This window comes from Diorhabda carinulata, chromosome 4 (assembly GCF_026250575.1).
Source record: "Diorhabda carinulata isolate Delta chromosome 4, icDioCari1.1, whole genome shotgun sequence".
Lineage (NCBI taxonomy): Eukaryota > Metazoa > Arthropoda > Insecta > Coleoptera > Chrysomelidae > Diorhabda > Diorhabda carinulata.
In genome coordinates, this window is record NC_079463.1 from 12377799 (window position 1) to 12398832 (window position 21034).

At 34.2% G+C, this 21034-nt stretch overlaps 3 protein-coding genes across 6 annotated transcripts in view; 2 read left to right on the plus strand and 1 right to left on the minus strand.

The window, feature by feature from the left end:
- The window catches only part of LOC130893376 (uncharacterized), a 303656-nt gene that overhangs the window by 144602 nt on the left and 138020 nt on the right, over nucleotides 1-21034 (plus strand). The window lies entirely within an intron of this gene.
- LOC130893379 (putative nuclease HARBI1) lies at nucleotides 6018-8436 on the plus strand. Its single transcript, XM_057799430.1, has 2 exons — nucleotides 6018-6629; nucleotides 7380-8436. The coding sequence occupies exons 1-2, from the start codon at nucleotides 6216-6218 to the stop codon at nucleotides 8103-8105; spliced, it is 1140 nt and encodes a 379-aa protein (XP_057655413.1). The 5' UTR covers nucleotides 6018-6215; the 3' UTR covers nucleotides 8106-8436.
- LOC130893380 (uncharacterized) lies at nucleotides 6653-9567 on the minus strand. The gene is made up of 4 exons (XM_057799431.1): nucleotides 9130-9567; nucleotides 8456-8700; nucleotides 8200-8332; nucleotides 6653-7225 (listed from the first exon to the last, which is right to left on the minus strand). The coding sequence occupies exons 2-4, from the start codon at nucleotides 8698-8700 to the stop codon at nucleotides 6710-6712; spliced, it is 894 nt and encodes a 297-aa protein (XP_057655414.1). The 5' UTR covers nucleotides 9130-9567; the 3' UTR covers nucleotides 6653-6709.

The following is a 21034-nucleotide window of genomic DNA, read 5'->3' on the forward strand; positions in this document are numbered from 1 at the left end:
GTTTCGGCAAATATTGTCGAAAATGAGTTCAATTTTACTACTCATGAAGGTTGGGATCATTAAAACAACTTTTCACATTGGATAATGGGTTTTATTCTGACCAAATCTATAGAGATTTTCATTTCTTGATCGGCCAAAACGTCAATTAGATATTTTCTCATCTAATAATACTAGATCATTTTTGGGCAAATCTGGTTCGAAATTTTCATCTTGAATATCCTCAGTATTATTTCCAAATGGCCCAAAAGAAGATCCTTGTGTATAAACTGTGTCTCCTGGAAATTCCCCAAGTCCTGGTTGCAATAGTCATATTTTGATCCGTCTTCAAATTAACATTGTACGCTCAACTAGTATAAATTTGAAAATCAACACCAAAGAGAACACATTCAAAGTAACAATATGTACTAAACAACAAAACGATGAGTTTATTCTGCAGTTAAACTGATAAATATGGGAAATTTGAGGTGGACTATTACTTTAAACGCATAGCTTAGACACCATCATTTTCTTGTTCTACAGTTACCAGGTCATCGACGTCGTGATATTCGTGTTCGACACCTTTGAAAACCCCAGGATGTATATATTGTGCCAATTTCATAACGAATTTCCATGGAACTCCAGGAAACGACGTGGAAACCAGCCACCCCTTGCACCACGTGTACCACGCAGGAAGTGTTCGTCGACATCGAAAATCCCCAGAGTATATTTATTCGGCAAATTATATAACGAATTCCACGGCTATCCTGTAGTCAACGTAAATGTCGGCAACTTGAGCACCAGATACCTCGTAGATCTTTTTTGTCTTAATATTCGTGTTCAACGAACTTTTTTCATTTTTTACCGTTTCGAGAAGCACTTCTCATAATGCATTTTTCCTCTTCGTAAGTGCAATTTTTATTTCTTATTAATAATTTTTGTTCACAAAGTTTTCAAGGGCTCTAATGAATTCATTGCGCTATGTTGCATCTTAATGCTCTAGTTTTATCCTTTATTGTTGTTTATTTCTTCGACAGCTTGACGATCTATATAACTGCGTGAAATTATGACCATGAGAAATGACAACAGAAAGATTTATGATTTAGATTAGATCGGATTAACGCAGACCATACTGTAAATAAATGATGAGTACACACCCCACTTGAAAGGATTTTCCACTGGACTAAAATATCCTTCCGGTAAAGGTAGACATTTTCTTATCTCACACATATGTTCAGAAGATGATTTGGTTGATGATGATCAGTTGCTCTTCGAATCAAAACAGATTTCAATCACCAAAACGACATGATTGAGAAGACCTTCAAGATTATGTCTAAACAGGACATGCATCCCACAACTAATTAAGAGTAGGGGCGTGTCTTTGCATAATATTAACTTTCTAGAACTAAAATATTTTCTATAAACCAAATAAGATAAATTTTGATATTCAATCTAGTTTTAGTTAACTAAAAAAACTCAATTTTCAGTTGGAAAAATTGCAATTTCATGATAATTTTCACATCTCGGTAATATAATGTAATAAATCTGAAATCACTTTTCTCTGCAATGAAATGCCCAGTTCGAATTGAGTCATGCCATACAAGAAAAAGAGACGCTCTCTGCTTTTCAAATTATTCCCCGGTTCTTCTCACTGGATTTTCCCCTTATTCGAAACTTCTTTGGGAAATGACAATTTTTAAAAATACGTCTAAGGGTTAACGACGCTGTGATTAAGGAAAACTGCAAAGGAAGAAAAATATATCGAATAAATTTATTTTTCCATTAATTTTTTACCAAACTTTTCGATGAGTTTTAAAAAAAATACGTATAGCTTGAGGCCAAATAAAATTCTTTGAATTTAAAATAGATAAAATCGTACTTGATATGCTTCGAAAATCTGATCTGTGTCCTTACTACTGTTACACTACGCTGGCAAGTCACGCCGACTTGCAACTGGATGTTGTTGCTAACTCCTGCTAATAACAAGAAAAAGAAAGATGAAAACAGTGCAAGGAAAGAAGCTACTTTGCACTAAACTTTGTTCGACGAACTTTGTAATTATGATCAAAAGTTTTTTAACTGTTCCAGAATGTCTAAAACATTGTTTTTTGAATTACTCAAGTATATTAAAGACGATATAATAGGACAAGAGAAGCTTTTGAGCGAACTCATATCATCAATAGAAAAGCTAGTTGTTACTTTGAGGTAAGTTTTTGGATTTTGGTGCGCAGAGGTGCGCGCTCATCATTTGCGTGACTAACCGCGTCGTAGGCATGTATGTAATACTCCTATATAAACAGTTGGTATGGGAAAAAACGTCCCTACGTTACGGTGCCGACAATATTCATTTTCTTTCTCGTTCGAGATACTTTATCTGTACTGCGCATGCTTGAGAATGGGCACAACCGTGCTGGAACCTCGGAGGATAGAGAAATCGTTGCCTTAGTCGGAAAAGTTTCCACTTATAGAAACTGTCCATATAGAAGTATTACATATGTGGTTGTAGGCCACGGATCCCATGCAACCAAATGTTTAACAATTCATTTCCCAAGCCACCGTGTCCGTGGCTGTTTTTTCCACCCGAGTGGCTCATTTTCTGCTACGCCACTAGCATGTCCGGAATTAAATATTTTTTATTAGTCGCTTATAGAGTAGAAGACACTTTCTTGTAAATAATCCCTCAAATTATTGCGGAATGCGGGAAAAGATGATATCGATTTTATTTCAATTCAAGTGATTGTGCATTTTTTTACATTATAAAATATTGAGCCATTAACTAATTCTGAACGTGGAGTAGGGAGGTAAAGGTCTGGGTCCGCGATCCTAAGTGGATAACCGTGCAAAGATCTTTCTTAAATTGGAGAAGTGTACTTACGAATTAGGTTCCATTTTAATCACTGTTAACACTTGCACCTATAGCCTGCCAAGTCGCTGGCCACCATAGCCCAACAGTACACTTAATCTTATCATTGTTTAAATTAATCGATAAGTTTATTAAATAAAGGCTCAATTGATATGCTTTACGTTAAAATTCCACAAAAAAATTTATTGTCTACCTGATAATTTACGGTTATCACTTACTAAGTGTGGCTATATGGTATAAAATATTTTGTTTTGATATTATGTATATTTATTTATTATCATTTTCAGTATATACCCCTCCTCTATCCCTACATCTCTCCATGAGTATCTCCCATTGTTCGAAATAGTACAGGAAGTCTTTTTCTATCAGTTCCTTCAGCACGCGCCTCTACAGACTTACATCTTTTCCTTTTAATTCATATTTGATTCTTCACACATTATGAACTTTTCTAATAAGTTGGCATTCATAGTGTCAATATAAATATTTTTGCGAGCTTCTTTTTTATGTGAGCAAAAGATGTAAAACCACAAAATCCCAAACTTTTTTTCCTTGTAGACCAATTGAAGGTTTTAGTATACCCGTTTTCACTATATTCTCTATTTCTGATAGAAAATATGAATATCGGGTGTATTGATCAAAATTCACTTACTGTCGAATCTCCTATGGACACCTGGGGGCCCACCTCGACCATTTTGGGAATCACTCCCAAAACCCAATTAAATTCAAGTAGGAGATGCCTTTGAATATTGATCTTGAACTTCTGTAGGTTTTAGTGTTCGAGAAAACGCGCCTTGATAGCTGGTTCCACAGGCACGTATTTCTTCAAAGAAGTTGTGTGATATCTAGAAAGAGCATCTGCCGTGGTAGTTTCGGTAAAACAATGTCAGGTCAGCGACCTTTCTTCTATGCTGTAAACTGTTCAAGTTTTTGGTCAACTCTGGATCACCTATAAGTTGAATTGCTCTCTTCTGCTTTGAGTCGAACATCTTAAGGGTTGTTTTAGGTGCAGTTTTTCCAAGATTCATGTAAAATTTTACAACATTCCGTTGCTCTATTTTTACGTGACCAAAAAATATTTTAGACTTTGAAAAATAAGAACTATTTCTAATAATTATGATCCTGTGCTTCACCACTAAAATTTCCAATTAAAATATGGAGAAGATTTTTCTTTTTCTTTATGAATAATAAATTTCTGCCATCCATGGGACAGTATAGGCTACATTCCCAACAATTTTCGAATTATTTCAATAAATATGATATTAGTATAAGTCATAAAGAACATAATACATTGTCCAAATATTTCACTGAATCAAAATCTAAAACAGCAAAAAATAAAAGAAGGAATATGTTATATGAAATGTCTTGTACTGATTGTGACGTTGTTTACATAGGGCAGACATCTCAGTATTTAGAAAATAGACTATAAGGTCGTCAATATGATAAAAAAAATAAAACTGCATTAACGAACCACGAAATATCAAAAATATATAAATTCAATTATAAAGATGATAAAGTGCTATAAATTATTGCAAGAGGACTATGGGGATAATTCTCTATCTCGTGCACGTGTTTTTGAATTGTGTAAACGCTTTAGTGAAGGCCGAAAGAGCACTGAAGATGATCAGTGCCAGGTCGCCCGGTGACTGTTTCAACTCCAGAATAAGTGATCAAAATCAACCAAATTGTGCGTGTAGATCGTCGAATAAACATCCGGATGATTGTCGAGACTGTAAACGCCGATAAAGAAACTGGTAGAAAAATTTTATACGAGGAATTACACATGACAAAAGTCTGTGCGAAGTTGGTGCCAAAAAATCTGACTCCTGACCAAAAGCTCTTGCGTGAACGGAAGATTAGAAAAAGATATGCTTTGAAAGGGACCCGATTTGAGTCGATGGAAGCGGTGAAGCAAAAAAATGGCAGAGCTCCTAAAGGCACTCACCAAAGAAGACTTCCAGCACTGTTTTGATCAATGGAAAAAACGTATGGAATGGTGTGAGGCGTGGGAAGGGGAATATATTGGGGAGGATTCGAATGCAGAATAATTTTATAATAAAACCCTTTTTCGTTACCAGTTTCGTTATTTAATAGCCAAATCTCGTATACTTCCTTCGATGTTTTCAAATTTACATAACCTTGTTTTTACGGAAACCACAAACAATGTCGTTGAATTTCGAAGATCGATACAACGTAAATTTTCATTATACATTCTTTTATACCTACCACATGTTTATAAAGGATCAGTGGGTACGTCTATGATATGCAGAATTTTAACTAAAGTGGTCTTGACGTTAGCACTTGAATCGACTGCCTGAATGCGGCAAATTTGCATTTCCGTATTTTATATCGCCAAAGTTCGTTGACCTTTTGTATCAGTGACGTGCTTTCGCACGGGAACATCATCATTACATTCAAATTTTAACTTTTAAATTATTATAGTTGAGTCACCAAATTTTTTAGAGTGACTCATATTGTAGAGCGATTTTAGACGTTCAGTTTCTGTAAAAAAATTATTTTCAAAAAGGATCTACAAAAAACTTGAATAGAAATAATGTTAACCGTTCATTTATTCAGCTTTTTTTTCTTAATGTATAGTTTACAAGAAACACGATCCAAATTATACTTAAAGAGATATTATATTCAATTGCGCGTAATTTTTTTTGAACAAGTGCTTAATCATATGCTGGACTGTGAATTTCGCATTTTTTTTTAAATATCATACCTTCTACTCAATATCGCCCAAAACTCTTGAACAGGGTACGTCGTGAACCTCTAACCAATTTCTAGTTATTCTGACGTAGTTAAAAGAGACCAAAATATTATTTCGTCATTAGGATGATGTTTATTAATAAAATCAACCAATTTTCGAAGACATCTCCCTGTATAAATATGTGCATCCAACACCTCACCCCTCACATGTCCGAAATAAGGACGTTTCAATTTATTTTCAGATATATATTTTAGATCATTGGGACAATTTCACAATTCTGTTCTCTGTGAAGTGACGTCTTCTTAATGCTCTGCAGCATATCAGAATTCTGCGCAACCGATCTTTATCATATTTTGAACATCTCTTCTCCTCACATAATGAACTTGCGCCCGTGTGGCAAGTATTCAATATTCTAGATGTCGGCGAAGGTATTTTTTGGTAATCTCAATTTGGCGATGCAGGCTCTTAAGCAGAGCATACACGGTCAATAAAACTGACAGTAGGTATTGATAAAAGTACTGAAGGTGCCCTTCTTCAGTATTTTCTGTGATTACACGATCATTATTACTGAAAGTATTACTGATGTTCGTTTAATTCACACGGTCATTATTACTGTCAATATTATTCGTCAGTTCCCGCTTTCCATCCTTTAGTAGATAACTTAACATGGATAGAGCCTGTTTGGCAATAGTTATAGCTTCTGCTGTTGTAAAAAAAAGAAAAAAAAGAAGAATATGGGTTAAGGATTGGCTGTTGGAAAGAGACAGGTACACCCATTTAAACCTATTGAATGAAATAGTAGTTAAAAATCCTGCAGATTTCAAAAATTATTTTCGAATGAGTGAAACAACGTTTTTAACTTTATTGGACATGGTTTCACCTCATATTAAAAAGCAAGACACTAATATGAGACAAAGTATCAGTCCAAAAGAGCGACTCGCTGTTACTTTGCGATACCTGGCGACAGGAAGAAATTTTGCTGACCTCAAGTTCTCAGCATTGATTTCCCCAGCAGCAATTAGTTCAATGATAATTGAAACATGTGAAACTCTCATCTATGTGCTTCGAGATTATATCAAGGTAAGTTGAACAAAAAAATTCAATTAGTAAAATATTTTATTAGTATGTATAGGCATTTATACACTTTACAAAATTTTATTTTATTCAGAAAATGTATGATAGTAGTCCTTCAAGTTATTTTTTGATGAAATGCCGTTATCATCGATTGGATCATAATTGTTATTATTGTTTAAAATCATAATTTTTTGGGGGGAAGTGGTGGTGGTAGAAGGGACATGGACTGGACTAGGAAGGGTTCCGTTCAGTATTTGGGAAGGATTTGATGAATGGAGGCAGGAAGATTGCGGCTCGTTGATTTTAACGGAGTTGTGATGCAGATTCCCCATTGTAGCCTCAAATAAAATGTCGTTTATGGCCTTTTCGGCAAGTATTTTTTGGGACGCATCCAAATTTTGCAATTTTGTAGCCCAAACTTTCGCTAAGTTAAGATTGTAATCTCCTTCTTTTTCCTTGGTCAGGTACTCACACGCTAAATTCAGCAAATCTGATTGTTTATTACATTTTTTTTGTTTTTTGGATTTTCTGTTGTAATTTATTGAAGTCGAAGGCTGAGTGATAACATCGTCCTCTGGAATTATGTTTGTAGTTTCTTGAGCCTAAAAAATAAAACAAGAGTTAAAAAATTCCTCGATGTTCATATTTCATGCTTTAAAAATGATTGACATTCTTTGTAACTAATTACAGCAAATTTTTATTACTACTAATAATAACAATCTTATTATTATTTAAAAAATATTTTTTTTTTTACAGCTTCCCTTAACAGAAGAGGAATGGTTATTAACTGCAGCAGAATTCAGCAAGAACTGCCACTTTCCTACTTGTCTCGGAGCTCTTGATGGAAAGCATATCGCCATAAAAAAACCGGCTAATACCTCCTCTCTGTATTATAATTATAAAGGACACTTTAGCATTGTTTTAATGGCATTGGTCAATGCAAATAAGGAATTTATAATGGTGGATGTAGGAGCTAATGGTAGGATCTCCGACGGTGGGGTCCTCTTTTATACAAAATTTTGGGATTTGTTTCTAAAAAAGCAATTGCATATTCCACCTCCCACAAAGTTACCAGGTTCAGAGGATTATTTTCCTTACGTTTTTGTGGCAGATGAGGCCTTTGCTTTGCACTGCAACCTTATGAAACCATACCCTCAAAAAAAATGTACAAAGGAGCAAGATACTTTCAATAAACGACTGTCCACAGCTCGATGTGTAGTCGAAAATGCCTTTGGCATTCTCGCATCAAGATTTGGTGTGTTTCAAAAGCCAATAAATCTTGGTCCTGACAAAGCAACAAAAATTACACTAGCATGCTGCTATCTGCATAATTACTTAAAAAAGGAATCTCTAAACTTTAGTGCACAAAACGAAATTGAAAGCATAGATGTAGGGGCTAGTCTTCGTGAAGAACATAGTAGGAATGCAAGCGACGCAAAATCCACAAGGGATAAATATTGTACATATTTTAATCTTACATAATAATTTGTCATAATACTTTTGCAAATGTTAATTTTTTATTTCAAAAAATTTAATACTGAAATTTATGGTAAAAACCAAACAATCAAAATCATACCTGTTCCTCTTCCTCGTTTTCCACATCAATCGACGAGTGGGTTTCGAATGGCTGCTCGATTTTATCAAGAAATTGAAGAGCATAAAATACCCATGACGACGGAGTGTAAATGTCTTCGGTACCACATCCAGACCTTTAATAACATAATAAATTCATTTCATATTTTCTTTTTTATATAATTATTATAAAAACAACTATACCTAATGCCTAAATAAAATTTTACTAAGAAAATCAAAATGTTGGTATATATTCTCACCTTTTCGAAGATTCAATTTTCTTAAGTTCTTTTCGAAAATTTGATCTTAATGTATTTATTTTTTTCCTGACATCGGAAATTTCCGCGTTAGGTTTTATTTTTTTGTACAAAGGCAATAATTTATTTAAGGCTTCCATCCTTTTATTTTTTTTCATGTAATTTGGATCTGTGGAGCTCCACAATTCGGGCATGGATTCAAAAGTATGAATAAATAATTTAAGATCTTCGTCCATATTATCCTCCATCTGCAAATTATTTAACAAAATGTAAATGAAGTTATGATTAATATTTTCGTTATTAACCCTCCGAGTACCATGGGGTCCTTTTGGGACCCAACACTTTTACGAGAATTTAACTTTCTCTGCTGTATGACCTTTGTAAACTCCGTTTTAAAATATTGTTTCTTCAGAAAATACAAGAAAAAACAAGTTGCACCTTTTATTTATTTTTGGGCATAAGTTAAAAGATGAGTAAACTTGAAGGTAAAATTCATTATTAGCATTCAAAAACATGTGAAAGTACCAAGTTTCAACTTCCTATTCAATAACCCAAGATTTAAAATGGAAAAAAATATTTGGGGTCCAAAAAGGACCCCTGTGGTACTTGACTTTCATGAGGACCGTGGTACCCAGAGGGTTAAATTCACAGTATTTTAAAAATAATCTTGTACTTACTTTGGATGCACGAGTTTTTGCACAATTTAATAACTGAGGAAGATAAATTTATCGTAATTAAACTTAATTTAACTTAATTTAAATAACGTAATTTAACTTAAATTCGTAAGAAAATAAGCAGGCTTCACGTTTTCAGAGAAAATAAACGGCAACTCTACAAAAAGCAAACCAACGTCGAACTCCAAGATTTCATCAATTAGATGGCACGTGTTTTCACAACCTAAACCCGCCTCATTACTGAAGAATGAAGCAAACCCGGCCACACGGTCATTATTACTGTCAGTATCCCCACTACTCGGCGACCAGAACTGAGGAATGAATGGATTGAAGCATCAATCTTCAGTACCCTCTTCAGTACTTCAATACCTCGGATTACACGATCAGTATTACTGACAATATTTTTCGATACTGTCAGTATTATTGACCGTGTATGCTCTGCTTTAGGTCCGACGCCAGTTGCTGACATAATAACTGGGACTATTTCCACGTTTTCGCTGTGCCACGTCTGTTCAAACCCAATTGAGAGATCCGCGTATTTGTCCAGTTTCTCTTGGTGTTGGTTATGAGTGTTCGGTATAGCTAAATCGACAAGAAGGACTGAATTGACTCTTCTATCAACCACCACGATGTCAGGTCTGTTATTCGTCACCTGTATATCGGTGAAATTGCCGTTTTCGAGCACCTTCTGCGGCTGGTACTTGTAATACGGTGTATACGTATTGAGAAGACCGAACTTGTTGGCCAGTTTCCGGTGGATATTGCTGCACACTTGTATACATTTTCGGATATCTGACTTCATACCTGACTTTACATAACTAAATTGAAATTTGATAAAAATTGATATGTCATATGAAACTTCAAACAGTACAAAATCTGTGTTTTTTATGGTCAGAATTAAATTGAAGGCAACTAATTTTTTCCGAAAATTTTTATTACATACGCTATGTTTCATAACATTAGACATATGTTAGTTACACGCTAATATAAACGTGTTAAATAAAGAGGAAAGTCTTCATACAACTTTTTTCAAGACATCCAAATATGTATACAACAGCATTAATGGAAAAGGAATAAGAAATGATATTGAACATGAATTATGCAAGCCGCATGCCATGGAAGGAAAACAAGCTACAAATAATATATTCATATCCAAAAAGCCTGTACAATAAGGCGCGAAACGATATGTAAGTATCATTGAAATGAAGGCGAAAATCGATTATGTAAGAAAATGAGGCAAATCATGGAAGAAAATCGCGAACATGTTGTAGTGAAATATATCAATTATATCGTTTTATTTCCGATATTAATATTGGAAATATGAATGGAAATATTCACATATATATTCCCCGTTGCAACTTCTTATTTATACATGTTATTGCTACCACTATACAGAAATCGACATAAGTCAGGAAACGTTCTCGAAAAATCGGTAAAATTCCGGAAACGCTCATAAGTCTTGGCAACAGATGAAAAAGATTAAAATGGTTCATACAGTTGTATCTGTGTTATGATAGTACGTGCTCGTCTAGTAGACGCATTATCAGAATGAATAACCGATACAAGTTCACCCTTCAAGAACGGTTGTTTTTTGTTACGAGTATCTGCGTAAGGATGCAAATTACGAAACAATGTTTACCGAATTTCAACAACAATATCCGAACTCGCCGCTACCAAATCGTCAACAGTGTGGAATACGTGCAAGAAATTCTTGAAAACGAGCTCTGTTGCCGACGCACCGAGCACTGGACGACCAGTATCCGTAACATCTAACAAAAATATGAAAACACTTTTGAGTTTACCGTCCGCGTCTCCTCCTCGCACTTCATAACGATTATTTCGATCGCAGATTGTAATTTTGCGAGTGGTAACTCGGATGCAGTCAGGATTATCCGCGGTTTCAGCATTCCATTTTGTGGTTGGATGAATCAACCTTCAAGCTAAATGGTAGGGTCAATCGCCATAACTGAGCGGGTACTAGAAAGACCAGAATCCTCACGTCTTCATTGAAGAAGAATTTAACCTGACTGGGGTGTGTATGTGGGCATGTATTCATGAGGGAAGTCTCGTGATCCGTACTTTTCTGAGGGTCACGTGCTAAAGTTACCTGGAAATGATCGAAGATTTACGTGGGCAAATGGACAACGATCCAGTGTTTGAGGCTATTCAATCCTGATAAACCGAAATTTTCACGTCGATATGTGACAATGGGTGAAACATCGCTCTAATTTTACATTGGAATCCAATCAATAATTAGCGACAATTACGTAAGGTTATTTAAGCGTTTGATTGACGAAATCATGAAAATAGTCCCATTTGATCTAATTCACCATGGTACAAATGAAAAAACGATGGCAAAATTACATAAAGTAGGCTTCGAATAACTTCCGCATCCACGGTACCCTCCAGATCTGACTGTCAGCGACTTTTCGCTGTTTCCTTACCTTGAAGGTTCACTTGCAGGAGACATATTTTCATCAGACGATTATTTTCGAAGAAAGGCGGCTACTATAAATTGGAAGGGTTAAAAAAGTGAGAACTTCCATGGATTGTTAGTTGGGAAACAATTTAGACAATCCTCGTATACTAGGATAAAATCAATCAAACTAACGTCGTTATCAATAATTGGAGATGTATCCATTCAAGACTTTATGATCCCGGTTTCGATGCTAACGAAATTCGTTTCGACCATCGTATACGCCATCAGATAGGCCAATATAATGAAATACAAATTGAAATTGATGCGAAATTTCCATATTCAGGGTCGAATTGATGAATATAATTGTAAAGTGGTACGAATAATAGAAGAAAGAATTGTCGCAGAACAATTTTTATCAGTCTCTTGTCAAATTAGAAGAAGTTTTGATGTTCTGTAAATTGTGTTTGTGTGTTTAATATGAAAAGAAGTGTCAAAGAAGTCAAAATCCCTCGATTCGCGCGTTCCTATGCACTATTTGGAATAATTTGGTTTAGGTACTGCCGCAAATAGATTTGGAAATGGGGCGGTGCTCCATCTTGCATCAATCGTATTATATTCGCAGGAAATTGGGGGTTTGCTGGATCAGGATATAAGTTTGTCAAAGTTGTCACGACATTATTTTGAAGCATATTTATCTGCAGTTACCTTCGATACTATGGAATGATTTCTAACAATTCTTGACCAAACTTCTTCAGAATTCCTCATTAGACTAATGACAGTAATTTTTTACGGTTAATTGTTGTCAAATTGCCCTCGAGTTTCGGTTATTTATAAAAATAATTATTTCCATATTATATATTTTGATTATCAACAAATAGCAGCAATCTATGACGAGATCATAAACTATTTATGTAATCATTTAAATGTCGAGGAAGATATTTCGTCTTTCAAGATCATACTTTCCACAGGAAGTTATTCAACATGAATTTAGATAATCGGTTTTTTCGTATTTGTAAACAAATTTCATCACTTTTTATTAATATTTTTTGGTCAAAATTCCATTAATCTATTTTAAATATCACCTTTCAAGGATATAAACAATTTTTTTTTGGTAATATATTCCAAAAATTGATGAAAACTTCCTGTTTAAGTAGAATTAGAATCAATCCGATATAAATTAATTGTGAATTCTCATTATTCAGTACCAGATACAAAACCCACAAATTGAGGCCATCTCTTAACTGTTTACAGAAGAAGATATTTTTTATTACGGCTTCTTTGAGTGAATCGCTTCCGAAATGTCAAATTATGAAAAGATCGCCTAATTAATTACGAGAGCTGCTTCTTAAGTTTTGAGATAACAGACAAATAGAAACAAATATTCGTTATTGGATATGACTTTATTATTTTTTAAAGTATTCTCCTTTAAGATCAATACACTTTTGCATGCGTTTGTTCCGTTCCGATTGAGGTACCTCCAAAACATGTGATTTGAACGCATCAACCGCTTCTTCAGGTGCAGAAAAACGTTGAAGTCGTTTTTTATCATTGGTACCAAACGAAGAATGTACTACGGATGATCCATCTATTCGATGTTTTGTCTGCTCAAAAACGGTTTTGTTTGAACTGATGTGTGAGAGCTCGCATTATCGTGGTGGAAAATAATTCTTCTTCTGCAATTGGTTTTCCTGATTGTTTCGAACACTGGAAAACAAATGTTTTGGCTCGTCTTGATAGACCCATACAGTTGATTGTTTCGGATTTATATGCATACATCCCCGATTCGTCGCCTGTCAAGATCTTATAGACGTCTTTTGAAGCACCGCGGTTGAATTTTTTCATTATTTCTTTGCACCAATCGATACGAGTTTTTTTGAGCGATTTTCAAATTATGTAACATCAAATAGCAAAAAACGCTGGCTCGAGAGGGCGCTTCATCACCAAAAGTCGAAGCGAGTTGATCGGCACATTGCTGTTGGGTTTAATCCACGTCGACAATCATAGAAAATCATTGTTGCCATTTACTCTTAGTTTTAAGAAAACAGGATTTTTTTTAATGGTATAAACCTGGAAAACAATTTAGTACATCAAATATCATCAACATCATAGCGTTTTATAAATAGTTTCTAATATGATATGATCACGCAGTTTAGTATGTAACTGACCTTCCTGAACGCAGCGAAAAATTATTTTTAGAATATATGTATCACAAAATGTGGAACGTGTACGTTTATTTTTTTGAATTCACATAATAGAAAAGTATGCAGGGTGATTGATTACTGTAATAAAGTTCGTCACCTCCTTGAGATATCAGTTTGAACATTTGTAGAATTATAGCCATCATAAGTCTTCACATTTTAAAAATTATTTACAATCTTACATGGTGTTCCAGAATGCTGTGTCTAATTAAAATTCAGTTTCTTAACTGAACCATATATTTTATAGTTATAACAAACCCTGTAAAATGTGAGAGACATACAAAAATGAAGATCTATTGCGGCCAAAGCATTCAAATAAAAACATTATTTATTTCGTTAATATTCATTGAATGTGATACAGGGTGAATTAAAATACTAATACATTATTTTGTGAGTATCGAAAAGTACTACCACATCTTTTTTATGAAGCATTTCCTATACCTATAATTATTAGTTGTTGAGATATTTCGATTTTTCTATACAAAACAATGATTGTGTTCCTATATCTAATCATTTAACAATTAATTGTGAGTTGGTAATTATTTAGTTATCAAAGACTGACATTTTATCTTTGCTGTTTGGTACTGCAGAGGTTGAATTGCAAATACAGAAAAAAAACGAGTATTTTTCAAATAAACAATAAAAACCTATCGTATTTACTACAGTATATGAGGTCCAAAAGCGATACTTGTAAGATTTGCTCACATTACGAAGGATTTCTATAGGAACATTTAGAAATTCATTCCGTAATATCTTCCATCATGCTTTCCTTCATTGTTAGATGTGATTTGTAAATTTCATTCTCAATATTACCATTTTATTAAAATCTGGTGATCTTGGTGGCCACTGTAATGGACCATTTCTTCCGACCCATCCTACATGAAATTGTTCATTCAGTTCACCATTAATTGATTGATTGATATAAGCAAGCGTACCCATCATACAAAAACCACTTCCTTTGACGTCTACGAAGTGGTTCTACTACATATTCACCAACAATACCTCTCCACACATTCAACGACCATCTAGTTTAACCGTGTGTCACTATGTGATATGGATTAGTTCATAAATAATAGTGGAAGTTTTACCTGTCATCACAACCATTTTTATTCACTTGGCTCCATCTCCAAATAGAACTTAGTCGAAAAAGTCTCTCTGTTGAATAACTTTTCGTAAAGCCCACCTACAAAATGCTAGTGTTTTCTTCAAAATAAACTTCAGTTAATTCCCGATGCAAGTAAATGTGGTAAGGGTGCATTTTGTTTTGTCTCAAGGATTCTTCGCACACCGTAGTGGTTTAGTTCTTGTTCGCTAGAAATACTCCTTACACATGAGTGTGGATTTTCAGTAACTGCCAGCAAAACATTGATTTAATTTTCTTTTGCCGCAGAAGTTTTTCATCGTTCATGTTTTTCATAATTAACTGAACCCGTGCGATTGAACCGCTTCATCAATGTCTTCAATTTTGCTTTCGTAAGCTGCTGTCTTTCCGGAAAACGTACTTGGTATACTTCTGTTGATAGTTGGGCGTTTTTATATCCAGATCATATCAAACATTTCATTACTAGTGAAATTAATTAAAAAACTACGAAACAGATAAATTAAAAAAACAATTTTTGACAAATAAATCATGAACAACTCAGAATTAATTGTTAAATGATTAGATATTGGTACATAATCATTGTTTTGCACGAAAAATGAAAATTCCAAATGAAAAATGACAATATCTTAAGAACAAATAATATATAATATAGGGAATGCTTGATAAAAAAAGAAGTATGATGGTAGTACTTTTCGATAATCACATAAAATACAAGGTGATTAAATTGAACCGAGAAAATAATGTATTATTATTTTGATTCACCCTGTACCATATTCAATGAATATTAACAGAATTTTCACTACTAGTCGAATACTTTGGCGGTAACAGATCTTCATTCTTGTATTTATTGATTTCGATATTGAACTTGTTTCCACTTTTATGAGAAATTGGTTATAACTTTTTGAATAACCCATACAACCCTATATTATTGTAATGGAGAAGTTAGGCTTATTCCAAATATGCAAAAAAATGTAACTTTGAGCATTCTGGAACTCCATGTAAGATTGTAAATCAATGCCATAATCCCTCGAATTTTCAAATTGATATCTCAAATGACGAAGGAGGCATTGAACTTTATCATACTAATCACTCACCCTGTATAATTAATTGTACTATTATTCAAATTATAAAAAATCGATCTAGCTGTAATTTGAACAATCTATTTGACATTGTATAGAATTTCTTGGTGTATTCAACATTTTCAAAAGCATAATACTAAATTAATTTTCACGTCGTCTATTTCTGAAGTAAGCGGGAGTTTGATTAGAAAATTAGCATAAAACCAATGAATTCCCTACCGATATTAGCACCAGGCACCTGTGTTGGAAAGAAAAGAGTGATTTACTTATAGACAAATTCACAGAGTTGCACTAACCCGTTTTTAAAATCCAATTATCCTTTATTTTATATACTAAAATAATTTTTCAAACCGCACTTTCATAATAATAAAATTTGTATACATATAATGAATATATATTTTTACCTGATTAACCTGCTTATAACTTCCTAATAGCTGAAGGTAAACAATTTTTTCTAAAATGTTTCTTTTTTCCACATTTAGTACCAAGAATATTGTGTCACATTGGTTATATAAGCATAAGGGTTTCAACTTCGACTGTTGAACAAAGTTACGTACATAAATAATAATTTTTATATGAAAACTCTCCAGTATAAAATCGGTACCACACGATGCGCCCAATGCTTTCAACGTTGAACGCTGGTATGATTTGACGCATCGTGTGGTCATAGTCAGCATGTCATTCGGCTGATGTTTTGCTTCAAACATTTGCCATGGAAAGTCGGTTATTTTGACCCGCGTTAAAGGAATACCCAACTAGGAATGAAGTTAAAACCAAAAGTTGATGTACAAATACACACACTTCTGGTCCAGTTTATTTTGAATGGATTTATATATGTTGCATGCTGCTTATCACTTTTTTGCAGCGTTTTCATGTCTTTAGGTAAGGTTTCAGTCTTCGTCCAATGTTCAGCCAACGTTAGACGGTAAATGTTAGCGCAAACATTGAACGCATCATCTAGTATCGGCTTAAGTAGAGGTACTGATCAAAGGCAGTCGAATCGAAAGCAACAGCGAAAATGTGTCGCTTGGACCTCAGTTCCACTTTTATTGAAAAATGAACGAAGAAGTTAAATTAAACTATGAGATGAATGTCGGTCGACACGTCCACAGGTACTGGCCAATGTGGACAGGCCGAAAGACGATCGAAATGTGTGGACAATTCCGCATAATTCTTGAAATTCAACAACTAATCCAATTTGAAGCAACAGTTTACGAATATTATTTTGAAAATTCCTTATACATACACGCAAACATTTAACGTACTCAACTCTTTTATGGAAATAAACTAACGATTTCGAATGGTTTTGCGGGTTGAGGACTCAAAATAAAACAGTTTTATGGATATCAATCGCTGATGGTTCTTTTTTAATATCTATGTTCCTTATCCAGAATTTGCACACCATCAAAATTAAAGTTGTAACCATCAATGATGTTGGGCCATTGTTCTTACTATGTTCCCGACAATCATATTCGTGTTTAGTCATACCAATGTAACTCTTATTCCAGCCTAAACAATTTATTTTATAAATTACATTGGAATGCTGGAGTTTAGGTGTTGTCTTTGATAAGTGAATAAGTTGCCAACTTTGTTTTTTGGGTAGAATGGCAGTTCACAATTATTTGACGAGTGCGTTGTGATGTTATATAGTTTGTCTTAGGTGCAGTGTGGCCAATTCATTTATAAATGAGGCGTTTCTTACAAAAACACCATAGTCTATTTTGATTTTTTTGGGAAAGTGGAAAAAACTTTATGTCGCTCAACGTTTTGCTTAATTTAATTTTTTCTTATGTCAGATACATTTTATGTTATAATTAGCGAATGTCTGCCAAAATAAAATTGATCAAAATTTTGGGAGTATCTCAAATAAAAACGTAGTTTTGCCTTTCTTTATGGACAATGGTTGTTTTTACGGGAATTCCTATGGAATTGAAGTTATCGATATGCAAAAAGTTAAAAGAAATGTTTATTTTTACACAATGTTAAGTTGTTATAACTTCAAAGAAAATCGGCATAATTATTTAATCTTTTGCGTCACTGCTATTGTCTTCGTTGTCTATTTCAAATTCTGGTGCTGGGCTGAGCAAGGTTTGATTGCATATAAAGATAATAGTGGATGTTCTCGGGAACTTTCAGGCATTTAGCAAGATTTCTTAGAAAACGTAGCTTCTGGGGTTTGATTTGAATCTCACCTTGATACAGGGGCTTTAATGTTAGTTCGGTACCAAGCTTCTTCCGGTTTCGCAGATGTAAGATTGTTTGGTCTGTATATAGTCTACTCCAGGAGTTATTTTAATCACACGTACTGATTTTATTTTCATAGGCGGCTTTGGATTTGGCATAAAAAATGGTTTCAGAGCTTCAGCCATATAAAAAAAATCTTTTTGCTCTGCTTGCAGAATCTTAAAAGGAGAAGGCTTCTCTCTTGCTGTTGATATTAATCTATCCCAGTCAGACAGTACTTCTGCAGTGTTATTCCTTTTTTTTGCATCAATTAAACTAAAATCTTGATCGTTGGGCAGTCGAGAATGTCCTCGAATAGGAAAATAATATTTAATGGTTTTGAAAATTTTAAAAATGTGAACTAAGGCGTAAAGGAATCTAACCATCAAATAATTTTTGATTTGCCCCGGGCATCTATCACTAAACAACACTAGGTCTTTGTTGCTTATATCTGCCCTGTTGAAATAATGCAACAGTAAAGAAGTAACATCATTCTGGCCATTCTTGCCAACAGTTTCATTGTACACGAACATAGTCGTATCATTAGTTGCCAAAACATGTACTCCAAAAACATAGTACCAGAGCTGGCTGGGAAAAGAACATCACCAGTTTGAATGTGGGGCAATGGTCAATGAGAATTTTTTTCTGTCACAGCAATATTTTCACGTCATCTACTTACTCGTGGAACACCTTTTATAGAGATACCTGGCATGATACAAGGTAAAACACATCTCTTAAATTAACTACTTTACTTAAACAAACGTGGAATTTGACTGGTGACTGGTCTTTCAACTGAACTCGGTTATCTAAAATACCATCCCCACACTATAGGCATCAAGGACGTCTCGAAGAGCTGCTGGTGCAGGGAGAAGAAAGAGACACATCATCTATGAGTTCACGTGGTTCAACTGCCTTACAGTTTGTCTCGTTAGTGGCGTCAAAAGGCTTAAGCCTAAACGCTTGATAGGGTTTCAAAGGATATCGGCTTTTGGTAATGTCAAGTAAGGCACGACGCACAGAAGGGCTTCGATAACCGAATTAAATTCTTGATCGTTGGGCAGTCGGGAATGTTCTCGAATAGGAAAATAATTAATGGTTTTCAAAATTTTAAAAATGTGAACTAAGTCGCAAAGGAATCTAACCATCAAATAATTTTTATTTTGCCCAGGGCATCCATCATTAGTTGCCAAATCATGTAGTCCAAAAACATAGTACCAGAGCTGGCTGGGAAAAGAACATCGCCAGTTTGAATGTGGGGTAATGGCCAATTTTGCATGCAATGAAACGATAAGCACATATTAAGGCCTTTTTTACATTGCCTTTTTATCCCATATAATTTATCAGCCTTACATAGATGAAGATTTTTCTTTGTTTCGATACTAACATGTTCTTCTAAGTCAGTGTATAAATTTAGTTTTGATATAAATCTATCACGAATGGCTCATGTCTCAGATCTCGGTAGTCCAAACTTAATATTAAATGATATTGTGAAAACTGACCAAAATGCTTTGTAGGATACATTAATATGAAACTTCTCTAAAAATATTTTGCTTTGATAGAAAGTGTTTCTGGAAGGTATAATCTGTTTGGATTTTTTCGTTTTGAATAATGTTATTACCGAGCTTTAAATGACTGGATATGGGTTCTTATCAAATTCGCTACAGGCCTACAGGCTCCGGTATTTTCTTGTACCTCTTATTATACCTTCCTCTTCTATCGTGTGGTGATTTACCTTGAAGCATAAGATTATTTTATAGTCTTCGTACTCTCCCTTTAGTAACACCAAATATGCTTAAAAACGCCTTAAAACATACTGGATATTATTTGCCTTCCACTCTTGTAAGAAAACTCTGCACTGTTACTAAACGATTTCATTCTGTCATTTCGTTCTTCCGCATTTGGTTCATCATCACTTGTATTAGCCGACTAAATAAGAATCTTGTTCATTCTTTGACACCATGTTATTAAACAGAGTTATCAAAGTTTGTCGATTATTCTCGTAAATAATTTGAAAGCACTTTAAACGCGAACACCCAAAACAAAAGATCCACTCAATAATAACATGAATCCTTAGAAATATATTCAGTTTTTGACATACCTACAATCAGCGCCAGTAACTCTAGCCAAAACTTGTTTTCCCACATGATTTTTATGTGCCCCACCACGTACTTTATTTTTCTCCATAAATGTTTCTTTCTTCACACATTTGTTCTTCTTTTTCTGCCAATTTGTAACATTTTTTTAATCATAAATATCGTTAACACTCGCCATGCTTACTAATCAAACAGACCTGGACATCGGAGCTTTTCGCAGGAATTCGGTTGGATTATGGCTGTTTTTGTACAACTACTTGATCTTTTGGCGGCTGTAAATTCGTGCTATGGTTCTTTTTGTAGAATCTGACTTTCCCGGTCAAACAGGTGGCCCCTGATGTATAAGTGTCAATTTAATGCGCGAAAATCTAATTTTAGGACTATGGTCGTTTTGGTAAGAAACGCCTCATATATATGTATAGATATTTATATTGTTACACTATATGATTTTTGTTTTACTTCTAATATCACAATTTGTTGTTTACTTGTTTATCTTCATCAAGGTTTCAGTTATAGTGTACCATAAAATTTTACCCTTGATAAACATCAAATAATATATAGAAACGTTCGCATTTTTGAAAAAATTTTTGAGTCCTCAACCCACAACACCATTCGAAATTACATACTAGGAAGGACAATAATTTCAACAATGCTAAATTAACAACTAACTCTTGGTATAATTTATGATATAATTAACTTTTCGTTCACCTATTTTCGTTGGTTCCTATTGAAAACACTATCACTCCATTCCGACCATAATTCAATAAATCTTCTATGGAGTTGTGATCTATAGA

Excerpts from the sequence above, each read along its gene's own strand:
- LOC130893379 (XM_057799430.1), top strand. The coding sequence starts at position 6,216 with ATGGATAGAGCCTGTTTGGCAATAGTTATAGCTTCTGCTGTTGTAAAA. Across the intron at positions 6,630-7,379 it reads TGCTTCGAGATTATATCAAG|CTTCCCTTAACAGAAGAGGA; the intron begins GTAAGTTGAACA and ends TTTTTTTTACAG.
- LOC130893380 (XM_057799431.1), bottom strand. The coding sequence starts at position 8,700 with ATGGAGGATAATATGGACGAAGATCTTAAATTATTTATTCATACTTTT. Across the intron at positions 8,333-8,455 it reads AAAATTGAATCTTCGAAAAG|GTCTGGATGTGGTACCGAAG; the intron begins GTGAGAATATAT and ends ATGTTATTAAAG. Across the intron at positions 7,226-8,199 it reads AAAACGAGGAAGAGGAACAG|GCTCAAGAAACTACAAACAT; the intron begins GTATGATTTTGA and ends TTTATTTTTTAG.